At 37.7% G+C, this 25,416-nt stretch overlaps 1 protein-coding gene across 2 annotated transcripts in view; it reads right to left on the bottom strand.

Moving 5' to 3' along the window:
• Window positions 1-793: 793 nt before the first annotated feature.
• The window catches only part of ANKRD46 (ankyrin repeat domain 46), a 42,918-nt gene continuing 18,295 nt past the window's right edge, over window positions 794-25,416 (bottom strand). The window contains exons 2-5 of one of the 2 annotated variants that reach the window (XM_049633035.1): window positions 12,851-12,952; window positions 9,893-10,230; window positions 8,904-9,062; window positions 794-3,724 (exon numbers count right to left, since the gene is read on the bottom strand). In XM_049633035.1, the coding sequence (XP_049488992.1) occupies window positions 3,508-3,724; window positions 8,904-9,062; window positions 9,893-10,203 (687 nt within the window). In that variant the 5' untranslated portion in view covers window positions 10,204-10,230; window positions 12,851-12,952 and the 3' untranslated portion in view covers window positions 794-3,507. Of the gene's footprint in view, window positions 3,725-8,903; window positions 9,063-9,892; window positions 10,231-12,850; window positions 14,717-25,416 lie in introns of those variants that run through there. The other variant, XM_049633034.1, reaches the window with a different exon arrangement.

The raw sequence follows: 25,416 nt of genomic DNA, 5'->3' as shown, positions 1-25,416 counted from the left end.
TACCTCTAGACTTCCTGTTCCATAATTTCCTATGGTTTAAACCACTTTCTTTTTTTAAAGTTTATTTACTTATTTTGAGAGGGGGGAGGGACAGAAAGTGGGGAGAGAGAGAGAGAGAGAGAGAGAGAGAGAGAGAGAATATGAATGAATCCCAAGCAGTCTCCACCCTGCCAGCACAGAGCCCAACTCGGGGCTCAAACTCACGAACCGGGAGATCATGACCCAAGCTGAAATCAAGAGTTGGGACACTCAACTGACTGAGCTACCCAGGTGCCCCTAAACCACTTTCAATTTGGATTTTGGTTTCCTGCAGCTGAAAGCACTTTGACACATACATGAACAATTTCACACCACAGAAGCCTAATTGAAAAAAAAAAAAAAAAAAAACCCAAAATAACACACAATAGCAGGTGAATATTGTTCCTGGACTTCTATACCATGTATATACCAATTATGCTTTTTTTTTCGTTTGTTTTTTACCTGTAGTAAACGAGCCTGCACGCTCACATGTAAAGGAGCTACACTGATCGAGACTGCAATTCTTCCATCAAGTGGCAAGCATACTGTAGAAGAATGACCAACACAGGTCACACATGCAGCCTGTTAAAGAAAACATGTGAAATGTAAACAGCTATTTAATCTGAAAAAATATATAGCTGCAGGGGAAAGAGTAATAGTATATTTGTGTACAGAGTTCTCCACAGCACAAGATGCGCTGTGGGCAGACAGGGTAGTACAATGGACTAAGCGCCTGGTCTCATGAAGCTTGTAATTACAGACAAATGAAACAAACAAACAAAAAACCATGTTTATTGAGTAAGGTAACTGATGAGAAATAACAGCAAAGAAGGTTAATGAGGAAAGGTTTTCTGAACATGCCAGAGTCTGAACTTCAATTTTAAAGGTTGGCAATACGGAGAGGGTGTGGGAAATGGTGCATTACAGGATGAGGAAAAGTTAAGTATTTAGGAACGTGGGTGGAAATTCAGTAACATACTGCTGTGATGGCAGCAGGTAAGGTTCTAGACGACTCCACTGTCAGGTTCATGACACAGTAGGGCAGAAGGAAAAAAAACTTATAATCGGAGACAGAGCTTCAACTTGGAATGCCTGTTCCACTGTGTCCATCTGTCTGACTCTGGACAAGTAACAACCCTCCCTGCGTCAGTCTCCTCACTTTACAAAATAGGAAAATGTAGCTTGGGTCGGGGGCTTAGAGATGACACGAGACGAGGCGTGTTAAGTAACATGTGATAGAAAGGTACTTGATCATGGTAGTTATCACTTAAAATTTTTTTTTAAACGTTCCATTCCATTTCTGTTCTCTGTTCATTTCCACAGAGAGAGAGTGCAAGCAGGGGAGAGGCAGAGAGAGGGAGAGAGAGGGAATCCCAAGCAGGCTTCGCGCTGCCAGCACAGAGCCCAATGTGGGGCTCAAACTGAGATCATGACCTGAGCCAAAACGATGAGTTGGACGCTCGACCTACTGAGCCACCCAGGCACCCCAGTTATTATCACTTTTAAATCCACAAGCAATTCACCCAAATTACTTTCAGAGCCTTTACAAGACAAACTTATGTGAAACTGAATATACCTATTACATCAGGTTTGAAAAAAACTTTTCAAAGGTTGCAATTGCAACCTATTCGACGGTGCCCTAAATTAAAAGACAATGACACACTAAGGAAATGGGTTGTGATTAAGAGACTACAAATGCATTTATTGGTAGTATTACTGAATGCTGAATGCAGAGATTAAAATACAAAGAAATCAGCACTTAAAATCTTTTAAAAATGCAGTATCTTTACATATACATTAACCAATTCTGCATATCTATTTAGATTTACAAACATAGAGCAAATTCCAAAGCTTTCACTCTGAGTATACTTTGATTTTGAGTTCTAGTGTTCTCCATTCTAAAGTCAGTTGTTTTTTTGTTTTTTGTTTTTTTGCTGTTTTTACCAAGTATGATTTATTTTGTTTCTACCCTAAAAACAAGACTCTGTGAGCTGATCCTGAAGCAGTCCGTTAAATCAGGAATTTTTAAACAGCTCTTTAAGAGAGGATAAAGCCACATGAAAGAAAATGCCTAATCCTACATATATAAATACAAGAGAAAATATCAAGAAGCAACAAGAATCACAGAAATACCAATCCTACTCTAAACTATAATTTCTACTTCTAGCGACAATTCAATTAGCAGTAGCTTAGATGCCTTTGTTCTAAAAAATAAAACCATTAGTTCTTTCACTACAATTTTCTGACTATACTCAATGAATAATTAGGAACTCTTCGTATACTTTTTAAAAACTCAAGAATATGATTTATACGGAACAGGATCGTTAACAAACAAAAGAGACCTTCAGACATACTGCTGAAAGCTGCAATGCAGTTTGGGGACCAGGTTTCAATTTCTCTAGTGCTGCCATTCATAAAGTTTATGGCACCCAGCACATAGCGCTCAGCACTGTCAACTTAGAAACGCTCCATCCGTTCCTGCATCAGAGAATTACTGACATGGATGGGACTGTTACAACAATTCTCACAGGGCCTCTAAACAGGACTGCGTGTAAAGTGAAATGATTGTAAACTATGAGACTGCTGTGACAACACAGCTAGCTTGTAGAGCTGAATTTTTCACAATAATAACACTACAGAATTACAGTGACAGCGACATGTGTCAGAGTTCTCTTTACCTGCTGACTATTAAGTAGAAAAAGAGTTTTCTGACTATATTTTTGATGAACAGGAGATCTTTGAAGTAAACATTAGGGGAAACTGGAAAGTGGACAAAACGAACTCAAGTTTTCTTTTTCACAGACATTAACAACAAGCAAAGCAGTTTACAAAAAAGAAAACCAAAGTTGCCCTATAAACAAATAAATATATGATCAAATCAATCATTTTTGAAGAAAATATAGCTCATTTTCAAAAGTTCTGTTTGGTTTGTAACTAGACTCGAAAATATTAAAATAAACCAAACAGATTCCTGCAATACTGATTTGCTATGTGAAAAAAGCACAAGTTTTAAGCTGAATCTTTCATTCTCTCCCCTATTCCCAGAAAATGAGAAGGAAAAAAAAGCGGGGGACTCTTGCAAAAATAAAACCAAAACCAACCAGCTAACAAAAAGTAATCATATAAGAAAACCCTTTTTTTTGAACACCTCACTTTAGTTGGTCCCATATCAGGGTAAGGTTTCCGTAGCAAGGACTCCCTAGTCTCTTCCTTTATCTTTCATTCTTCAATCACCTCCACGTTTTTATCAAACAAGGCTATGTGAAGGCTTTCCTAACAAGTCAGGCTGAGTCAGAGGTAGCTTTAGGATGAAGTATACTTGACTACGGTATGTGGTTAGTTCAAATGAAAACATTACGTTGTTCAAAAAGGATTACAACACCTAAAAATGCACAACGAAAAAAATGTACAGCCCTCACTGCCTTGCCTAAGAGAAAACTTTTGAGAAACTCAGAACGTGAGGCACTGGCCTCATCCCCATTAGCCCCTTTAATGCACCAGTTCAGGTTGGTTCTCCACGAAGGGGAGCACCCCGCTCACATAGTAGGCAATGCCAAGAGACAGCAAAGCAATGACAAAGATCAAGAGCAACACCCTCCAGAAGCCCAGATCCTCGACAAACTCCTGCCATGTGGTTCGGAAGCTGGACAGGACTCCTTCCCCTTGCTGCAGGTTGGGGTTGAGGAGAGAATGGCTTTCCATGGCACTGTGAAAGGAGCAAAGAAAAAGGAAAGAGACATGAACAACGCATTCCACCCATTTTGGAGACATACAACAGTAGCCACGTAACTTAGAAAAGACAGGACACAACACTTATAAGAAGAAAACTGACCTATACCTACTCGCACACATTCACATACTCATGTACGTATCTGCATGTATCTGCACAGTCTACCTTTGACTGTAAATTAAGCCACAATGACTATGTTTCTTGGTTTAGTATCCAGCAGAGCCAGGGTTAAAAATCCTTTTCTAATGAAAAGGTCCTAAGCAGAAGTCTATTTTTTTAAAGTTTATTTTTGAGAGAGAATGGGGGAGGGGCAAAGAGAGAGAGGGAGACAGAGAATCTCAAGAAGGCTCCACACTGTCAGCAGGAAGCCCGACGTGAGGCTTGGACTCATGAAACCGTGAGATCATGACCTGAGCCAAAATCAAGAGATGCTTACCCGACCGCTCCCCCAAGCAGAACTTGTGAAGTTTGTAAAATGAGTTGTTTCAAACTCACAGTATCTAAGTAACCAAATTTTGGTTACTTTAAATTTAGAATTCAAAACAAAGATTCATACCTCGAGAATTCATGTTAATGAAAATAAGTCAAGATGGGGAAATCTAAAAAAGCATTTTATATAGTGTGTGAATCTTAGAGTTAAAAGGAAATTGGCATTTATTTAGTTCAATTATCTGACCAATGAAGGAATTTCTTCTTTTAACTGTAATGATCTAAAAACGGACATTTAGCTCAGTCTGTTGTACATCTGAACAGGCCTAGTCATTATGGAATTCTTAATAGCTTCCTCCTACTGGTTGTAGTTCTATCTGGTACAGTAATACAAAATAAGTTTATTTCACTTCTGCATAAAGGCTGAATCTAATTGAAAATACAGTAGCACAAGTGCCATAAAAACGGATTCTTATGACGCCTGGGTGGCTCAGTTGGTTGAGCATCTGACTCCTGCTTTCAGCTCAGGTCGTGATCTCACGGTTTGGGAAATAGAGCCCCATGTGTGGCTCTGCGCTGACCGTGTGGAGCCTGCTTGGGATTTTCTCCCTCTCTCTCTGCCCCTCCCCCCGGCTGTGCACAGGTGCTCTCTCTCTCAAAATAAATAAACTCTGAAAACACTAAACAAAGAAACACGGATTCTTGATTCTGGTTTTCAGAACTCTATCAGTGAGAAATATGACCCCTATAAGTAGAAAACAGGATATCTGACTTTGGTATTTGGAAGGCCACACTGTGATGAATTCAAAGCTCAAAGGGATTAGCACCCACAACTATGTCACAACATACAGGCCCAATAACAGGGTAGCATTTAGATTAAAACCACAATGACCATAATCATATGTGCCAACTATCTCTTGCTTATAAAAGGTCATTTACTACCCGTCCTCAACCCCTTCTCTTCCTATTCTTCCAACCATCTGGGTATAGAACAATGGAAACAGTCTGGTTCATCATGCAAAAACCGGCATTCTTATCTAACCTACAATTTTACTTTACTTCTTGATACTTAATCAGAGGTCCTTCAGCATTTACTAGTATTAAAGGTCTTCTCTAGAATCATAGGAAGCAGACTTCCTAATTGACCAGTCTGCCTGACATCCAAGCTTTTCTTCTTTATATATGAAAAGATGTTTATTTTCTAAATAAGAAAGGACATTTTCAGTGGGAGTCTACCAGAACACAAAAATTAAAAAAAACCAAGTTCAAAAATAAGATTAGAACTTTGAGGAGGTTTAAATACATAATACCATAAATAATAAAGAAGTTCAGGACAGGTTAATTTTGACTTATTCAAAATTTATTGACTATGTCCAAGTTGACATAATCTCATACTCAAAGATGTTAGGTATAAAATGAGAATTTAGTTGGGCATTCTCTAGGAGCTCATGAAGCTCTGCCAATCAGAATTTCCTAGGGTGACCTTATCCAGTGAAATGCTTTCTACTGTATGTGTGCACATAATATTTTTTTTGTACGTGTGTCATCAACACTGTCTTTGTCATCCTATGCTCACAAATTAAAAAAATGACTACATTAAGCTTAGGACATATGGGGGAGTGGGGAAAATATTTTTCATCATCTTGATTTATGGGCCCTTTAGTTATGCTATGTCTCAGAGAACCCTAAGGGTAATGGAAAATGCTAGGTACATCCAAAACTTGCTTCATGTTCTGCTAATCATCACACAGCTTTGCCACAATGCCATGTGCTAGCCAATCCCATTAAGCTTTATTCCTTAACCTTCTCGATTGATAAAATTCACATATCATAAAATTCATCTTTTTAAGTTGTACAATTGAGTGGTTTTTAGTATATTCACAAAGTTGTACAACCATCTCCACTGATTTCAGAACATATTCATCGCCTCTATAATAAACTCTACCGCTTAGCAGTCACCGCCCATTGCCTCTTCCACCAGATCCTGGCAACCACCAATCTACTTTTTACGTGCTGATTCTGGACATTTCACATAAATGGAATTATCTATGTCTTATTTAACCGGCTTCTTTCATGTAGCATGGTTTTAAAGCTCATCCATGTTGTAGCATATTGATATATGGTATGTCATGCCTTTTTATGGTGGAATATTCCACTAGATGCATGAATGACATTTTGTTTATCCACTTATCAGCTGATGGACTTTTAGGTAGTTTCCACCTTTGGGCTTTTATAACTAATACAGTTATAAACATTCATGTACAAGTTTTTGTGTGAATGTATGTTTTCAATTTTCTTGGGTATACACCTAAAGTGGAACTGTTGGTTCATATGGTAACTCAGTGTGACTTTCTCAGAACTGCCAGACTGCTCTCCAAAGCAGCTACTCTACTTTACATTCCCACCAGCAATGTATGAGGTTTCCAGTTTCCCCACATCTTGCCAATACTTGCCGTCATTTCATCTTTTTGATTACAGCCATCCTACTGGGTATGAAGTAGTAACTCACTGTGGCTTTGCTCTGCATTTTTCTAATGACCAACGATGTTGCCTTTAAGCTTTTTAAGCGTCAACCACCACATGTCTACCATGATACTGAGGGGCAGGAATAAGATAGGGCAACGAGGTAGTACAAGTATTAATAATTCAATCTCTGGGGGCACCTGGGTGACTCAGTCGGTTGAGCGTCTGACTTGGGCTCAGGTCATGATCTCACAGTTCATGGGTTCGAGCCCCATGTCAAGCTCTGTGCTGACAGCTCAGAGCCTGGAGCCTGTTTCCGATTCTGTGTCTCCCTCTCTCTCAGCCCCTCGCCTGCTCCTGCTCCATCTCTCTCTCTTTCTCTCTCAAATAAACATTAAAAAAATAAAAAATAAAAACAATTCAATCTTTGGGGGCACTGGGTGGCTCATTGAGTTAAGTGTCCGACTCTTCATTTTGGCTGGTCATGATCTCACAGTTCGTGAAATTGAGCCCCAAGAAGGGCTCTGCACTGATAGCATGGAGCCTGCTTGGGACTTTCTCTCTCCCTCTCTCTCTCTACCCCTACCCTGCTTGCATGTGCATGCTCACTCTCTCTCAAAAATAAACATCCAAAAAAAAAATTCAATTTTTTAAGAACTGGCTTTACACAATGCTATAAATAATACAAATCCTTATGCTAAAGGAAATGACAGGTATGCGAAAAAAGCAGGAGTAAATATTTCATACTGAGCCACTCAAATGACTAATTACACGTACTACTTAGCTAATAAGTAATCACAACTGAGGCAAAATAAAGCTAAAAGTATACTTCTGACAAGAAGATGCCAAGAAACTGGCTATTAACAAAATATAGCAAGGAAGGTCCCCAAAATATACCAAGCAGAAACACATTCTTGGACATTTTTCACGGCAAAGAAGCTTAAAGTATTTGCGAAAATAAACTTCAAGTTATCTTGGAAGAGCATATTTAACAAATAATAGATAACTCAATGTTATTATGTTGCTTATAGCATTCTGTCAATCCGGGGTACAAAGGTGTGAGAAAAGGGCTTGCCAAGGTATCTCAATGTATCTTGGACTTCCTGCTTATTTTATCTACTTGTCAGCTTCTAGTGATAACTCATGAGCTTCCATGTGCTGTTCTAGAAGTAAAACCTACTCTGGACAGCAGTAAGTTCTTGAAAGTATCTAAACAAATAGTCCGAAGCTTGAGAGTGGAATTAATGGTTCCCACAGAGTACACCAGCCAGCACATGAAGAGGAGGGAAAGCAATCATGGGTACAAAGGAATCAAATTAAGGGTCAACTATAAAAAATAGAGATGATTCCATTAGCACTCACAGAAACCATGACCCCAGCAGTCTACGTGGACCATATTATCCTATTTCCCAGTCCGGATCAGTCAAGCTACTGGGTCAACAGCTGATGAGGGCCCTTGAAATATATTCTTTTGAAAATTTTGGGAGGGGACGATACTAGGTGCATCATCCTTCCTACCCTGTAGTATCTGGATGGCTGAAACTCCATGGCGGTCAACCAAAACCCATGCTAGTACAACTCAGTCTGGCCTACTAACTTTACCTGATGAGCCAGTGGGGCCAGGAGTTTCAGAGCTCCCTGAACTGTACTGTAAACTGCTTCTAGATGAGAAACGATGAGACGCTAAAGACCCTGTCAGTCACCACATCTTAGCTTCAGTTTCTTACAAAAGCCCAAATTTCATTTGTTCCAACTCATGGGAGAATCACTTTCATTTTCCCATTACAGAATTGTGTGTTAAATCTTAATTTCCCTCCTCCTGTTTTTGCTTGTCCTCAGCACTCCACTTTCCTGCCTTTGAAAGGGCCTTTTTGGTCTTAGTTCTAATACTGTCCAAGTTTTGAGCCTTATCTTTCTCCCCATTTTCTGAATTCCATTCTGTTTGTGACCTGCACTTAAAATTCTCAAACTCTTTGCTTCCCTCCCTAATACGCAGCTCTTAACTACCTCTTCTCTCTTATGCTGACAATATTGCAGGATTCCTTGCACGGGTCTAACAGAACATTACATGCATGTGGGCACGTAGTCCTTTCTGTTAATAGTTTCTCAATTGTAATCTGGAGCCATACGGACCTATATAAAGTTCAAAGAAAGTATCAAAGCTCTGTACTTGAAAGCAAATAAATAGAAAGCTCACAAAGTTGTCATAAAAGATCTAAGGACTTAAAGTGGATTGCCCCTTAAAAAATTATATCGTAAGTACCTTTCACTCTCAGCTGTCTGCATGGTCTCCAGTTTTGAGTGAGTTCCTCTGTTAAATCCTTTTACCTCTTGTTCTTCCAAAGATTCCAGCAATCGGATGACATCTTTATTCACTCCTCTGCGCTTTGCCAGAACTAAGGGTGTAGCACCTTGATGATTGCTAAAAAAGTTCATACATATAAAGAGGTCATCGTAACAGCTGGACTGTATTGTTAGTACCCATTTGTGTATATCTCAGTGATAAGGCACAGGCCAAATTAACTCAAAATTAAAGCGCAGTGCAGAACCAATAGTTGAACTAGAACTTGAATTTTGAATTAACCTACTTTTTTTCTCATAGGGAAAAAGGAAGAATATACAGGTAAAAGTGAATAAATGAGAATAAATAAATGAAAAAGAGAGCTGCTTCTTAGAAATTAATTGGAAAGTTCCAGATTCTAGATTCACTCTTATCGGACATTTATATTTTATAGCAAAAAAATACATTACAAAAAGTCTAAGAATTAAAAACAAAGTCTAAAGCAACCAAATAAGGTTCAAATTCCAGCTGTGTGACCTCTGTCTTTGTTTAAACTCTTCTTGTCTCAACTAATTCATCTGTAAAATGAGGATAATACCTACCTCAAGAGCTATTCATTCTAAGGATTAAATGAGCTAACGTTACGTAAACACAGTGCCCGGTCCATAACAGATTTTCAACAAATGTCAGTTCTTTTCTTCTTTTTCCTTTGTCTCACGCCACAATTAATTGTTAGCAGAACCTCACCACTATTTTCATAAACAAGCTTGCACTGCTTCTGCATAAACCCAGAAGTCAGCCTCTTGTTTCCTCACTCCCCTAACAAGATTACCTTGTCCTCAATGCCTTTTTGAACTTGTCACTGCAGCTGATCAATGAGAAAGCAGAATCAACAGACTCTGAGATTGGACCACTGGTTGACAACCTAATGGAAAGAAATGACTAGACTTCAAAAACCACAGAGAACTTACCAAATATCAATTTTGAGCCCATTGGAAACTAAGAATTGAATAGTGTCCACATGGCCACAGAGATGAAGAGCTGTGTTTCCTTGATAATCTGTGGCCAGAAGATCAGCACCAAATTTATGCAACAGCTGGCAGATGTCTACATTCCCTCTGGCTGCTGCAAGGTGAAGGCCTGTTCTGCCCCTGCTGTCACGAATATTTGGGTCAAAGCCACTTTCCAAAAGCCGCTTGGAATAGTTAAAGTCTCCATCAATACAGGCTTGTAGCAAGGGCACATTAGTTTGAGACGAATCGTTTACAAAAACGTAGGACATTATTCTGATGTGGTGGATGGAATATGCCTGTAACGAAATATGAGGTAAGTGAGATTCAGTAAAGCCAAACTAAATCAAGACAATGAACTCATTTAGAAAAGCACTATTTCTTATCCTTCTTGGCCTCCTGCCTCTAATAACTTACCTCACCAAACAGAAACAACAACAAAGTTATCAATTATATTTTATTTTCCATTAAAATGCCTTTTATTCATATCCATTCAATCAAAACCGCAATTGAATTATTCTAAAGCTCTATTTCGTTTTTCATTATATAAAAAGATTAAGAAAGATTTTCAAAGTTAAAAAGATATAATGGCTTAGATTTAGATTCATTGCATTGTCAGAAGACATATATAACATTATCCTTAAACTTTAAACACATGCTACTGCTGATAGAGATTTCTTATCTAAAACAAAAAAAATCCTCTTTCACATATTTGCCTCTTATCATAATTGAGATATTCCATATGGTAAACAAAACTATCTGCTCAAAAGTTAACTAAATCAGCACGAAAAAAAACAATGAAATAACTTAATTCACATTCAATAAGGACCTGCTAAATGTTGTGTCTATAGCACAAACCTCTATTTTCATAGAAAGAAAACAGCTAGGAAGAGCAATAAACTGAATTTAAAAATTGGAAATATCATGGAATCAACTCAGAGTGTCTTTCTTACAGTATCGATCCTATTCGGCTCTGTTCTGTGGTTATCTAAGTATCTGATTTTGCCAAACTCCCATTGCCTGAAAACTGAGAGATGAAAAAAAAACAGGTCTGTCTGGGAATAGAGAGGCAGGGCAAAGGCAGCAATCCCAACTGTCTCCACTTTAAATTTCATCCATCTGAGTAACTCAGCTTTCCCAGCTTCACCAGTGTGTCCACACCTCTTTCACTGATACTTCCCTGCCCCAGCAATCTCTTGGTCTGTGTGTGTGTGTGTGTGTGTGTGTGTGTGTGTGTGTGTGTGTCTAACTGGCCCCCTCTTTGTTGCTTTAAGAAAAAGTTAAAGCCTGACAAAAGAAACCTTACTAAGAAATTGAAGAGAAAACAAACCCAAAGAAGAAAACACAAAGGCAGAGACCAATGTCTTTATAGAGGTGACTTCCTCACTCTACAGTTACAAAAGCTGAGTCACAGACAATCTATCAGACAAAGTCTTTCTTTCTGGAACACGGATGGAACTGGATGTTAGACCAATCTATGCTTCTGTCTAACCTCAAGGGGATTCAGGAAAGCATGGCTACGGAGTTTGGTGAGGTTCTTGGCCCTCCTCCTTTTAGCCTGGTTTCCCAGCAGAGCCTCTGTCCCTCTAGACACAGGTTACTTTCCACTAGAGCTCCGCTGCCTCCATGGGTTCCCTGTAACAAGGGGAAACATTAATACACGCTAAGGGCTTGCTCCAAGCCAGGCATCGCACCCAGGGTTCCCAGTAAATTTTGTTTAATCTTCCTCACAACTCTATAATAAGGGTTATTATATTGAATTTTAATAAGGAGTCACTGAAGGATTTCAACCCAAGGAAATGGCATGGTCTCATGATATCAGTCTTTCGGAAAGATTACTCTGTTGGCAACAGGGAGAGGCTAGATTGGAGGCTAGATTCGAGGTTGGAGACAGGGAGATCAATCAGCTGGTCACTGTTGAAATCTAGGGAATAAATGATGACAGCCCGATCTAAGGCAGTGGCAGAAAGAAGGGAGCACACTGGAGAGGGACAGAAAAATAGCATTAGTTCAACTTAATGACCCACTACATATAAAGGGTAAGAAGCAGTTGTTAAGGATAACTCTAAATAAGTGGGAAATCTGCTTATGATTAAGAATTACAGAGATCAAGATAAAATAAACTTCAGATTATGCCACTATATAACAGTTTTTAAAGAAAGTAACCTGTCGAGAAGAAATTACTCATTAAAATAGTCAGGAATTCTCTTTGGGGGTGCCTGGATGGCTCAGTCGGCTGGGTGTCCGACTTCAGCTCAGGTCATGGTCTCACACTCTGTGAGTTCGAGTCCCACGTCGGGCTCTGTGCTGACAGCTCAGAGCCTGGAGCCCGCTTCAGAATCTGTGTCTCCCCCTTTCTCTGTCCCTCCCCTGCTCATGTTCTGTCTCTCTCTGTCTCAAAAATAAATAAAAACATAAAAAAAAAAAAAAGAATTCTCTTTGAACGGTAACCTCCTTATTTTCCCCTATAGTATTCACTGGATTATTATCATAAAAAAGGAAAAGCTATCTGAAACTTTTCAAAAAGTAAAATATCACATATCAAGAGCTTTTCAAGAGATAATGTGTTTTGGTTAAATTCTGTAAGAATAGACAATGAAAAACAAGCTACTTGGTATTTTTGGTTCAAACACAGTACGAATTCTTGTGGTTTAAAGACTTGGGATTCTTTTGAATGTTGGCTCAGTTAAAAAAAAAAAAAAAAAAAAAAACCTTTCTTGTTTATTTTTTAAGTGAGAAGAAGTGTGGTGCATTTTGTGAGTTTTTCTGTGTCCTTGAGAAACTAACTTTGCCCCCAGATTTAATAAGGCCAATGAGAGATAACATTTTTCATCTTGATCACATAACTGAATCTGCCATAAAGCAAGGCATCAAAGCTTTCACATATTATGAGGAAGTCGACAGTAGAAAAATACTCACGTAAAACTTAAGATTAGATCTTTTTTTTCAGTGGTCACCCAGCAGTTTCTCTGAATTCTTAAGAAGGTTCAACAGAATATCCAGAAATGTGCTGGCAAGGATCTACAGTAAATAGAAAATTTAGTTATAACAAGGTTGTGACATGAAGAAAGTCTAGCTGTTTTATCAAACAGAGAAACTAGTGGGGCTATGAAAATCTATGGGTAAGGCCTCAATTTGTGAGGCTGGTAAAATAACAAGTAATAAAGTAATGAAAAGGGAGGACTGAAGGACTTATTAAGGAGTGGCTCTGTCGCCCACAAACAAGAAAGCATGGTCAGAAAGATAAAAGAAAAAGAATCAAATTACGTGCCATCAGTAGAGGACAAACTGGGCTCAGAAAATTCACTCCAAATAACCGGAATGCAGAATGCATTTTTTCACATTATAAATGGTGGCTAGATCTCAGAGTAGCACACAAAAGCATTTTTAGAAATAAAATGCTATTTGCAAGGGGGGAGGGAGCAAAAATAACCAATACTTATATTTAAACCAAACAGGATATATTTAAGGAAAAATATTTCTAATCCATCCTGAATGCTGGTACTTAAATCTGCCCACGAGATTGTCCCCTGCCCCTTTTGCTGTTCAACATGAAAGAAAAATTGGCTCAAATCTGCCTGCAATCTTTGCCATACACCAGATTCTGCTCCTCCTGAAACATGCTGCTGCCTGTCCTTTATGCTCTTGCTGGGACCCACTCAGGTTTCCCGTCTGCACTCAGGGACATCTCGAGTGCCTGGTCTGCCCCACTGTACTCTACTCTTGAGGGATGATGGAAGTAGGGTCATGCACAGACAGTATGTCCACAGCATATCAGTGTTAATTCATTAAACATTTACTATATGCCCCAAATATGGCAGATACTACACTAAGTGGTAGGATATAAGTACAAAATCTCAAATTTGTAGCTCCGGCTGAAATTCAGGTTAAGCTTTTAGAGGTCATTCATGCTGTTATCAAATTCCTTTAAGTAAACTTATATGCGAATAATTAATGGTATTTTTTGAAGCTCCATTTAAATACATAAGTCAGGTTGCATCATAAGGGTTATCAGCGCTAGGCTGGAAGATGAGGACTGACAAATTATATGTACCATTTTAGACAAACTTCGTATTACTGAGCCACTTAATCAATTTGCTTTAACAAAATTCTGAGTTCACCCACAGTGTATATCTTTACTTTCTTTTTTTTTTTTAATTTTTTTTAACCTTTATTTATTTTTGAGACAGAGAGAGACAGAGCATGAATGGGGGAGGGTCAGAGAGAGGGAGATACAGAATCCAAAACAGGCTCCAGGCTCCGAGCTGTCAGCACAGAGCCCGACGCGGGGCTCGAACTCACGGACCGCGAGATCACGACCTGAGCCGAAGTCGGACGCCTAACCGACTGAGCCACCCAGGTGCCCCTCTTTACTTTCTTATTGTAACAACTGGGGGTTGAATCTTCATGACTCGAGCTTATCTCTAATATATGATTTTTAACGTTAAAATGGTGCAGGCGTTAGTCTGAAGATAGTAGGGTTCACACTATGAAAAGGACAAAGTTTGCTTCTCATTTGGAGATAGAATTATAGATTATATAGTTACCCCCTCAAATGACCCATTAAATTCACAAGAAAGTTCCTAAGCTTTCTTGGTCAGTAGAAGGGAAGTGGGTGGGGAGGATGGGTGAAATAGGTGATAGGGATTAAGGAGTGCACTTGTGAGGAGCACAAAGTGTTGAATGGAAGTGTTGAATCACTATATTGTACACCTGAAACTAATATTACACTGTATATTCACTAACTGGACTTTAAATAAAAACTTAAAAATAAATTCACAAGAAAGTTCCTTTAAATTCACAGGAAAGACAATGCTTCTGCCATTTTCTTTTGAAGACAAGCCCCATAAGACAGTACATTTGATCAAATTACAGATTTATTTATGTGATTTCAAAGTTAATATCATACAAATGCATTAGACCTAATTACACTTGAAACCTGAAAGAAAATGTCTGGACCCCAATTAGACCTTAATCATTGCTTCTCCAGAAGTTATAAAAGTGAATAACATTGAGAACATCTATTAACTATTATTCAAGGGGTGAGAAGGACTAAAGATTTTTTTAATTAAACTTTTTGAGATAATTGTAGATGAAGTTGTAGGAAATAATACAAGGAGATCCTGTGTACTTTTACCCAGTTTCCCCTGGTGTTAGTATCTCACAGAACTATAGTATAATATCACAACTGGGATACAGACATTGATAGTCAAGATACAGAACATTTCCATCACCACAAAGCTCTCTCATATTGCCCTTTTACAGCCACACCTACTTCCCTCCCACCCCCACCCTCTTCATCCCCTGGAAACCACTATCCTGTCTTCTACTTCTACAATTCTGTCATTTCAAGAATGTTATATAAATGGAACCATACAGTATGTAACCTTTTGGGGTTGGTTTTTTTCACTCAACATAATTCTCTGAGGATTCATTCAGGTTGTTATGTATAGCAATAGTGTGATTCTTTTCTGTATCTGAGGAGCATTCCAGGGTATGCTTGTTTAGCCATTCACCTTTCAAAGGACAAGGGTGTCACAGCTTGTTTAGCCATTCACCTTTCAAAGGACATCTGGTTGTCTCCAGTTTGGGGTGTTAAAGCTTCTAAAACATTCGGGTACATATTTTTATGTGAACCTAAGTCTTCGTTTCTCTAGGATAAATGGCCATCAGTGCAAATTGCTGGTATGGAGGCTTAAGGATTTTGGACAAAAGACAGTTGAGTCTGAAAGTACCTATTGTCCCCATGCAAAAAACAAAAAAACAAAACAAAACCAAAATCAAAACAAACAAAAAGAATGTAAGGTCTTCTTTGGGATCATCTGTCTGGGTGACTCAGGCAACCAGGACAGTTAAGAGGTTATTTATGGAAGAGTTTGTTGGACCAAGCATTCACAAGGGTCCTGGTATTTACCAAAGGTAGTGTGTAGTAAGAACCATTCCACAAGTAGAGTTAGAAACACTAATGTGTGAGTATGAACAGGGAACTAGTATCTTTTGAGATTCACAGAGGGCTGAGTCTATTCCCCTGTCAATGAATGTAAAAGCTGAGCATAGTGAAGATTTCTTTTCAAGGTAGGAAAAGCAGGAGGGAGAAAGACAAGATACAGTCTGACTTTCCTGAGGGACTACTGTTAGGAGTGTGTAATACTCTAGAGGCAATTTTTTACTGTCAGAGGCTGTTAAAAGAACTTGGCTACTTCACCCAGAATGTTATCTGGACCTAGACTGCCTAGGTTTGGACTCCGGGTCAGTTGTATGACTTAAGCACTCAAAAGATAATAGTTACTCCCCTCCCAAGGACAGGCACAGCTCTGGGGAGACAGTTCTCTACTGTACTGAAGAGAGCCTGCGTGGAGCCTTGAACATTGATCCCCTGGTAACAGAGCACCGTCCAGCAATGGGGTGACCTCTAGTGGGGAGTAAAGGCCTCCAAGAAAGGAAAAGAGAACGGATTCCTGGCAGAGGAAAAATCCACAGGAATGGTCAACAGTGGGAACACTCAAGCCCCCCCCAAATCCTCTAATTGTTCACCATAGCCTAGTTCCTAGTGTCCATGAGAGACAGTGACTGGTTCAGAGACTAATTCCCTGGGACTGTGAAAAGCAGGACTCTGGGGGTAAGTCTTGAAGGGCTGGCACGGCCTAACATTTAAAACTCCTAACTCCATGCTCTGTGGCACCACCTAAGAGACTTCATGGGGCTGGAGCCACTCATCCTTTGGGATGAGGTAGTCACCTAGGTGTCAGTAACAAGAGCTCCCAGCACCACACAGTGCTTGTCTCAATCCAAATAACAAAACAATAAGGAGGTTTTAGTGGAAGCATGTGAGTCACTGACTTGATGGAAAGTTCTAGTTAATAATCTTTCTCTTTTATATTTTTCTTTTGTTAATATTGGATCACATCTATAGAACTTTAAGATAGTATTCTTGATGGTTAAGAACTAATGGAGAAAATCTGTTGTATTTTAATATATACTTATTAAACCTAACTTTAAATTGTTTTTCTATATCCAATATCTACATACATAATGTATTGATTTATTTTTCATTTTGAAAGGCCACTGGGAAAAGGCAAGACTAAGTGCTACATTCCTGGTTCAAATGGACTGACATTATGCTTACATAGCAACTTTGATCAGAGATCAAAGCAGCAGACACTTCAGCAAAATGCACGGGAAAAATGGCATACCTGGGGAGAGACGCATTTTCGGATCTGACTGCCTACATTTTCTAATGTCAGAGGGAAGTACTAAAACTGAGCGGTATACAGCAAATGGAAACCCAAATCTGGATTCTCTATACCTCATGTGGTTATTCTTAACCTTTTAAAAGGATACAGTTGTTTTAAAATATAAAAATAACCTCAAAGAACCATAAAATAAGAACTTCCAATGGAGTCATTAAATCCGAACTGCTAGCACTTTAGAATGACTGTTCTTAAAACCCAAGCGCTGCACAGATCCACAGATAGTGGGCAAGGAAAAAAAGCCGTATCTAAAAGAAATCTAGCTCTGTCCAAGTAAAAATTTTAACAAAAATTTAATTCCTTCCCAAAACATTAATCATGTGTTTCTTGTCTGCTTATCTTCAATAGCTATGTTTCTCTAATAGAGTGCTCTTAATAACTTCCAAGGCTCAGAGAGGTTAGTGAGTCTAAGGCCGCACTGCTGGAAGTGGCTTCAAATTGTCTGCAATATCTCGAATAGGCCGCGCCACCTCTACACAATTAAGAAAATCAGTAGAAAATGGTTCATACAAAGCTTAGTTGTTTGTTCACAACTGCTTGCAAAACTTCCTGCCAGAACTCGTCCCTAGAATGCAAAAAATGGATCTGATCTGTGTATCCTTGTAGATGACATAGTGCCTGGCACATTTTTTTTGAAATCTAGACTTGGGAGAATCTAAGAATTCTTTGTGGATTATACACTCAATTAAGTTCATCTTAACAAGATTTTAAGGTAACATTTTTTTCTTATGACTAATTCTACATTTTGTTATAAATTTTTACAAAATATGAATATGAGCAAAGAGAAGAAAATAAAAGTTACCCATAATGCTACCTACCAACTAAAAATAACTATTATTACTATTTTGGGTGCTATGATCCTCCAGCCTTTTTTCTCTGTATGAATATATATTTACTGTAAATACTCTAAATACTCTAAATACAAATGTTAAACTTTTTTACTTACTGTATTGTGAACATACTTCCATGTTACCAGTCTTCCAAAACAATTCTTAATTTTTAATTTTTAATGGTTACATTCTATAATTTTCCATAATTTTATTAAATTCCTTAGCACATTAAAAAAATTTTTGTTCCGTATTTTTCCATTACACATATTTACGCTGACATTGTAAGCCAATCAAAACAGTCTAAGAGAGTTTTAAAATAACATTTCTGGTCAAAATTTGACTATCATAATGGGTTCACAGGCAATGCACTTAAAAGATGTGACACAGATGGATCTGGCTATAACATCTGGCCGTGGAACTAGTCTAATTTATGAACAGTTTTACTTTGACAGCAATCCTGACGCAACACTTGCTTTACTCACTATAAAACTTCAAAGATTCTGCTGTTCCGTTAATCTTAAACTACAGTTCACTTTAGTTAGGATCCCTTTTATAGAATCCTTGTATATCCATTTTTTTGGAAGCTGTCTTAGAAGACCCTGGGAAATAAATTCTCATAGATCATATGATGAGGATCTCAATTCTTAACCTTTGAGGTATCTGTCCAAAATAAAGGCAAAATATATGGATATTTATTTTGAGCTTCAAAAAAGGAAAAGGGTAGCCCTCTTCTGAAAGCATGGAAGTAAATTTTTTAAAAAGAACTGAGAATATTACCCTTTCAGGATACTGCAGCACCATGAAGAACATGGGAAGGAGGAAGTTTATAAGTAGAACCTTCTGAATTTTACTTCTGAGTCTCAAAAATAATTGACAGAAGTTCAAAGAGTAATTTTAAGATAGATCTGGATCTGCTACAGATACATTTTTACTTTATATGTAATTTTGTGGTATTTCCAAGTCTAATTTGATTTATTTAAAATCCTTGGGCCGCCTGGGTAGCTCAGTCACTTAAGCTTCCAACTCTTGATTTCAGCTCAGGTCAAGATCTCCCGGTCGTGAGACTGAGTGAGATTCTCTCTCTCCTTCTCCCTCTGTCGCTCTCCACTTATGCACACACTCTCTCTCTAAAATAAAATTCTTAATTCTGTGATTTCTTCAATTACTTCATAATTAAAGCCTTATTAATGCAATAAAGGTGAGGTTGATTTGAAATGTGTGAACTACAGAATGCTACTAGAGGCCAGTTCATTATTTTTAAGTCCATATAATAATTGGAAGTAGGCTAATCAGGTATTACTTAGTAGAGGTTCTTAGGAAAGAAAACTTACTGATAAAAAAAAAACAAGGATTTATTTATATGTCTGCTATTACTATGCAGCAACTGCTTAGCAATATGAGATAGAAAATATTTAACATTTACTAAGTTATTACATTCCAGGCACTATTTAAGTGTTTTTCCTGGAATACCTGATTTCATCCTCATATAAACCCTTAAGGTAAGTATTATCATTATCCTCATTTTATGGGCAAAAAAACCTATGGCATTAAGTTTGGTTTCATAAAATTCTTTTCCATACAATGAAATAGTTTGGAAACTTTTTCCTCAAAGATTACATGAAGGGAAACATTAGTCTACCCCACACACTCTGAATTAACTCCTTTCAAACATCTCATGCAAAGTACAGTTTTCAAACTGCGAAAAAAACCAATAAATACCTGGAAATGTTTCTTTACAGGAAGTATTGATCACATGCTTACAGGAAACATTCAGCCATACATTATGAACTAACTCTTTGCAATCATCTCAAAATAATCCTTTCTAAGTGTGAGAAAACAACCACAAAATATTTGGAAGTATTTTCTACTTTATAGGAAGTGACTAAATTCCTGGACTCATTATTCTCAAATATCTCTTACTCATTGGGATAATGAGAAAATGCTTGTCTAAACTTCTCTTTCTCCATCAGAAAATAAAAAAACACCAAATAAGGATTTCCGATATATATTTCCTCTGATGTTTGTATTACTTATAGTTTTGCATTATTAAAATTTAGTTACAATTAAACTTTTGAAAAGATATTGGCTTAAAATAAATAAAATTAATTGTTTCCAAAGGGTGTACTGGTATCCTGGATATTTTATTCTATTCTAACACTTTTCAGTATTTTCCAAAATCTTTACTGTGCAATTTTACCCCGTTTAAAATTCTTAGCAAGGGACTTTCCCCCATAGGAAGTCTTCAGCTTATATTTTGTAATTATATAATAAGTATATTAAATAAGCACTGGGAAGTCAATCTGAAGTCTTTCATGCACATGTATTATTTTTGTAATAAAGTGATTTTTAAAAATATCAGTTTTATCTACAATAGCAGCACTTTACTTATATGACCTAATGGTGCCACCTTGTGGGCCACCTGGGCTTCAACTGCAACTTTAGCATCTAGGACGGGAATAAAGCAAGAGGGAGTGCCTTGTAAGTTTCTCTTTGTTTCATTTCATTTTTTTTAAAGTTGTTTTTTAAATTAAGTTTCTTTATTTATTTTTAGTAATCTCTACACCCGATGTGGGGCTCAAATTCACAACCCTGAGATCAAGAATCCCATGCTCTGCTGACTGAGCCAGCCAGGTGCACCCCTCTCTTTGTTTCATTTCACCGTCACTTACCATTATAATTCTCAATAATCCTTAATTAGTGAAAATTCAGAGTTGGGATGAAGCTCAATGTTCCTTTTAAAAAAAAAGTTTAGGGGCGCCTGGGTGGCTCAGTCAGCTAAGCGTCTGACTTCAGCTCAGATCATGACCTTGTGGTTCACAAGTTCGAGCCTCACCTAGAGCTCTGGGCTGACAGCTCAGAGCCTGGAGCCTACTTCGGATTCTGTGTCTCCCTCTCTCTCTGCACCTTCCCTGCTCGTGCTCTCTCTCTCTTAAAAAAAAAGTTTACCTAACATAATGCTGTACATCAATTATACCTCAATTTAAAAAATTAATTTTTAAAGTAAAATTAAAGTAAATTAATAGTATAAATGACGACTCTAGGATTATTCAGAAATCTAAATCTCAAACCCACCATAGCAGATTTCGTTTACACAAAACTGAAGTGCTAAAAAAATGATGTTCCTACTTATTCATTTATTTGGTGTCACTTAAAAAATACGGGAACTACAACTTTTTTTAAGTTATTCCTTATTTTCTAAATAGTTCACAAAATTTAAATCAGATTCACATCAAATAGTTTGAAGGCACAAGTGTTCTCAGGAGAAACTTAAATTCTTCCACGAAGTTTCTACAGCCAGGAGGCCCATTCAGGATTATTCAACCCAATCTCCTTATTTTACAGATAAGAATACTGAGAACCAGAGAGGCTGTAACTTCATAGGCTACTTTACAAACCAGCCCTTATTCTCAAGGTTCTAGCTCCATTCAGGATCCACAGTGAAAATAAAACATATGTCATCTACACAACATAATGTTTATCACAATTCTATTGTCATCTGTCCCCACCTTATGCTTTAAATTGTGCACCAGATGGGTGCTAGCATGTCCTGCACCCTTCGTGCAAAATACCCATTCTAGTGACACAGGGTGGACAAGGCCCTCCCTACGCCCTGCAACCCCACAGAGGATCCAGTAGACATCTCTGAGGTGTCCTCTGGTTGCGTGTGAAGCTATACGAATCACCATCGTCTAGAGCTCCACACTGCTTACATTTACGGCCTAAGACAACCCTTAAAATGCAAGAGCTCCTTACACATTATTAGACCCACATCCTACCCGACTCATTTCAACTTCCAGGGGCCCTGGTAAATAAGGAGACACAATGAAAAACCAACTGAAGAGAGACTAAGGAACCAACTTACCAAATAGCCTCTAAAAATGGCATGGTTATTTATAGGCAAAAAAGGGCCACCATTTGGGGTGTGAAGCATTTCCTATTTCTCCCTACTGGAAATAAGAATTGAAGTTAAGAACTTTGGTAGGAAGCGAGTAAAGGGTTGAGAAGTGTCTGAGACTTTAAAGGAAACCTTTGTTTCCTTTCCTGCCACCGCTTCTTTGGACTGGAGGCAACCTATTTTGGGAAGGCATCTTCTGATACCCAGAGAAGAGAAAGTAGAGAGTGACATACTTAGAAATGACTCTAGGTTCAAGAAAGACAAATAGGGACTTTTTTCCCCTAAATTTTCTAGGCCAGTTTGTGAGGATAAAAATAAGGATTACAGGAAGAAGTTGTTTTGGCGGGGGCTTTTCTCGTGATGCCACTTAGGAACCTAAGATGTGGGGAACGAAGTGGGAAATGCCAATATTCTAAGGCACAGCTGAATCAGCAGTCCTGATAGCTTGTTCAACAGCATAGTAATCTCAAGTGAAAGGGACAATGAATTATAGCAATCTTCTTTCCGACTGAGACCTGGCCCCCAGAAAGCATCTCCTGTTAAAATGGCAGATCCATGAGTTGGCTCAGTTTAAGTCTATGTATTCAGAGTTCCAGAGAATCTTTCAGAAATGGGAATAGGGCTGGCAAATCCCTATATCAGTTTCCTAAGAAACTATTTTTGCAGACTGCCCAGAGACCTACCAGGTCGCTGTGACCAATGTGAGAAAGGGTGGTTAGTGACTAAGGATCTCAAGTTTTAATAGCAACATGACTCTTCATATAATTCCCTTGGTATGTCCCAAGACATAAATACTTAAAGGTTTTAAAAAATAACGCTAAGCTCGCCAAAAATGTATCATGAAAAATACTTAAAAACAGCACTAAATACTAGCACACCAGGATGCTGAGAACCAGTACCGTAGTTATTAATGCTAGGCACTTTACATTTAAAATTTAAATAGACACAATAGTGGACAACGTAGTTTAATATACAACAAATTTCTGTCTGTGTATGTCTGTTGCCAGGTCTCTATTCTGTTCTAATAGTCTACGGGATATATATGTGCCAATATCACACTGTTTTAATCACTTTGGCTTCATCATAGTTCTTGGTATCTTATGTGGCAAGTCTCCCAACCTTGTTCTTCAAAAACATTGTAACAATTATTTGCCATTTTCTATCCCATCTGAATGTCAGGATTATTTTGTCATGTATGACAGAAACCTTACTGGAAATTATATTTACTGCAAGTCATACCCAGATAACATGGCAGAAACCTTACTGGAAATTATATTTACTGCAAGTCATACCCAGATAACATGGAATATCTGGATATTCTTTGGTATCTTTGGTATTCTTTGGTACCTTTGAATACATTTTTATAATTTTCTCCATTAAGGTCTTATACATCTTTTACAAATTTTATTTTTAAATAACTTACTGCCTTTATTTCTGCTTATGATTGAGGTCTTTATTACAGTTTTGTTATTACTAGTACTAAGAATGAAACTGATACATGTGTGTTGACTCACATCAGCAAACTTGCTGAATTCTTACTAACTCTATTAATACATTTATAGGTTCTCTTGAATTTTCTTTGTTGAATTACCATATGACTTACATAAGTACAGTGTGTTAGTTTAAAAACATGCCCGCAAATTCTTTACTACACCTTTCTTCAAGAGGAGGAGTCAAAATCCCCTCCCCTGAGTATGGGCTTATTAATTCACTATTAGCAAATAGGATATGGTAGAAGTGGCTTCCAAGATAGGTCATAAATTAGACAATGAAGCCTCCTCTTTACTCTCTCATGGATCATTCTGAAAAAAGCCAGCTGCCATGTCATGAGGACACCCAAGCAGTCCTACAGAGGTTTGTGTGATGAAGCATTGTCACTAGACAGCAAGGAACTGAAGCTCTTTGCCAACAGTCACGTGAGTGAGCCACCTTGGAAAAGATCCTCCAGACCCAGCCACGCCTTCAGATGACTAGCCCAGGCTGAAATCTTGACTGAAATACTCTGAGTTTAAACCATTCAGCTAAGTCACTTTCAAATTCATGACCCACAGCCACTGTTAACCTTTGTAGTTTTCAAACTTATTGGCATAAAGTTATTCATTATATACTCTCATGACTAAAAAAATCCCTATTATATCTGTATTGTTTCCTTTCTTGTTTCCGGTGGTTTTCTTGGTGTGTGTGTGTGTGTGTGTGTGTGTGTGTGTGTGTGTGCTTTTCCTTGTTTTTTCTTTCCTAGATTGTTATTGATAGAAGTTTGTATATTTAGTTTTTTAAAAAAAGTTTTTAATGTTTACTTTTGAGAGAGAGACACAGAGCATGAGTGGGGGAGGAGCAGAGAGAGAGGGAGACACAGAATCCGAAGCAGGCTCCAGGCTCTGAGCTGTCAGCACAGAGCCTGATGCGGGGCTCGAACCCATAAACCGTGAGATCATAACCTGAGCCGAAGTCGGCCGCTTAACTGAGCCACCCAGGCACCCTTGTATATTTAATTTTTAAAGAACCAGTTCTGCTGTTTTATTGCTTCTGGTTCTGGTTTCTCTTTTGTTAATTTGTTATGTATTTATTTTTTCTACTTTAAGCTTTGTGGTTTCTTTTTCTACCTTGATTTGTACCCTTAACTCACTTTTACTCTTCCAACAAATTTATTTAAATCTATAAATTTACACTGAAGTGTCAACTGGACCCTACTGATTTTCACATGTAGTATTTCACATTGTTGTTTAAATATATATTTTCTGCGATGTCTTCTTTAACCTATTAATTACATAGAAATGCATTTGAAATACCCAAACATGGGATTTGAAAAACTTTTTGTTAATTTCTAATTCATCTGCATTGTGGTAAAAGAAAATGGGCCTTTGGGCAAGAATTTATTAAAATTTATTGACTTCCTTTTGGTTAATGTGCCATATATATCTGAAAAGAATGTATGAATATTAGTTGAAGACAGGATTCTACTCTCGATATACATAAATTTGATCAATCTTGCTCCTTTTGTTGTGCAAATGTTCTATATTCTTCCAATATTTTGCCATCTGATATACTAGTTTCTGAAAGTAATGTTACAATTTCCCCCCAGGAATTGTGGATTTATCAGTTATTTCTGTAATCCCATCTAATTTTGGATTACATTTTGAGACTATATTTAGGTACATGCACCACTGCTCTATCTTCCTGGAAGACTTTTATTAATGTGCTTCTTTATTCCTATTAATGTTTCTTGTCTCAACATTTGACATTATTTAGCTTTCTATGTTTATAACTTTGGGGGAATATTTTTCTATATCAACCTTTATGTATAGCTTTTGTCTTACATGCATGTTTGGTAAACAGCAGGAAACTAGATTGCTTTTTAACTGTTGTGAAGAATTTTTTCCCATAGGTGAACTTAATCAAGTTACATTTTATATGATTTCTAACGTATTTGGACTTATGTCCACCATTTATTTTGTGTTGTCTATTTATTACCTTTTTCTTTCCTTCTTTTTTTTTTTTTTTTTTTTTTTT

This window comes from Panthera uncia, chromosome F2 (assembly GCF_023721935.1).
Source record: "Panthera uncia isolate 11264 chromosome F2, Puncia_PCG_1.0, whole genome shotgun sequence".
Classification (NCBI taxonomy): domain Eukaryota; kingdom Metazoa; phylum Chordata; class Mammalia; order Carnivora; family Felidae; genus Panthera; species Panthera uncia.
Note: the sequence above shows the minus strand (reverse complement) of the source record. Positions and strands in the feature narration are given on the sequence as shown.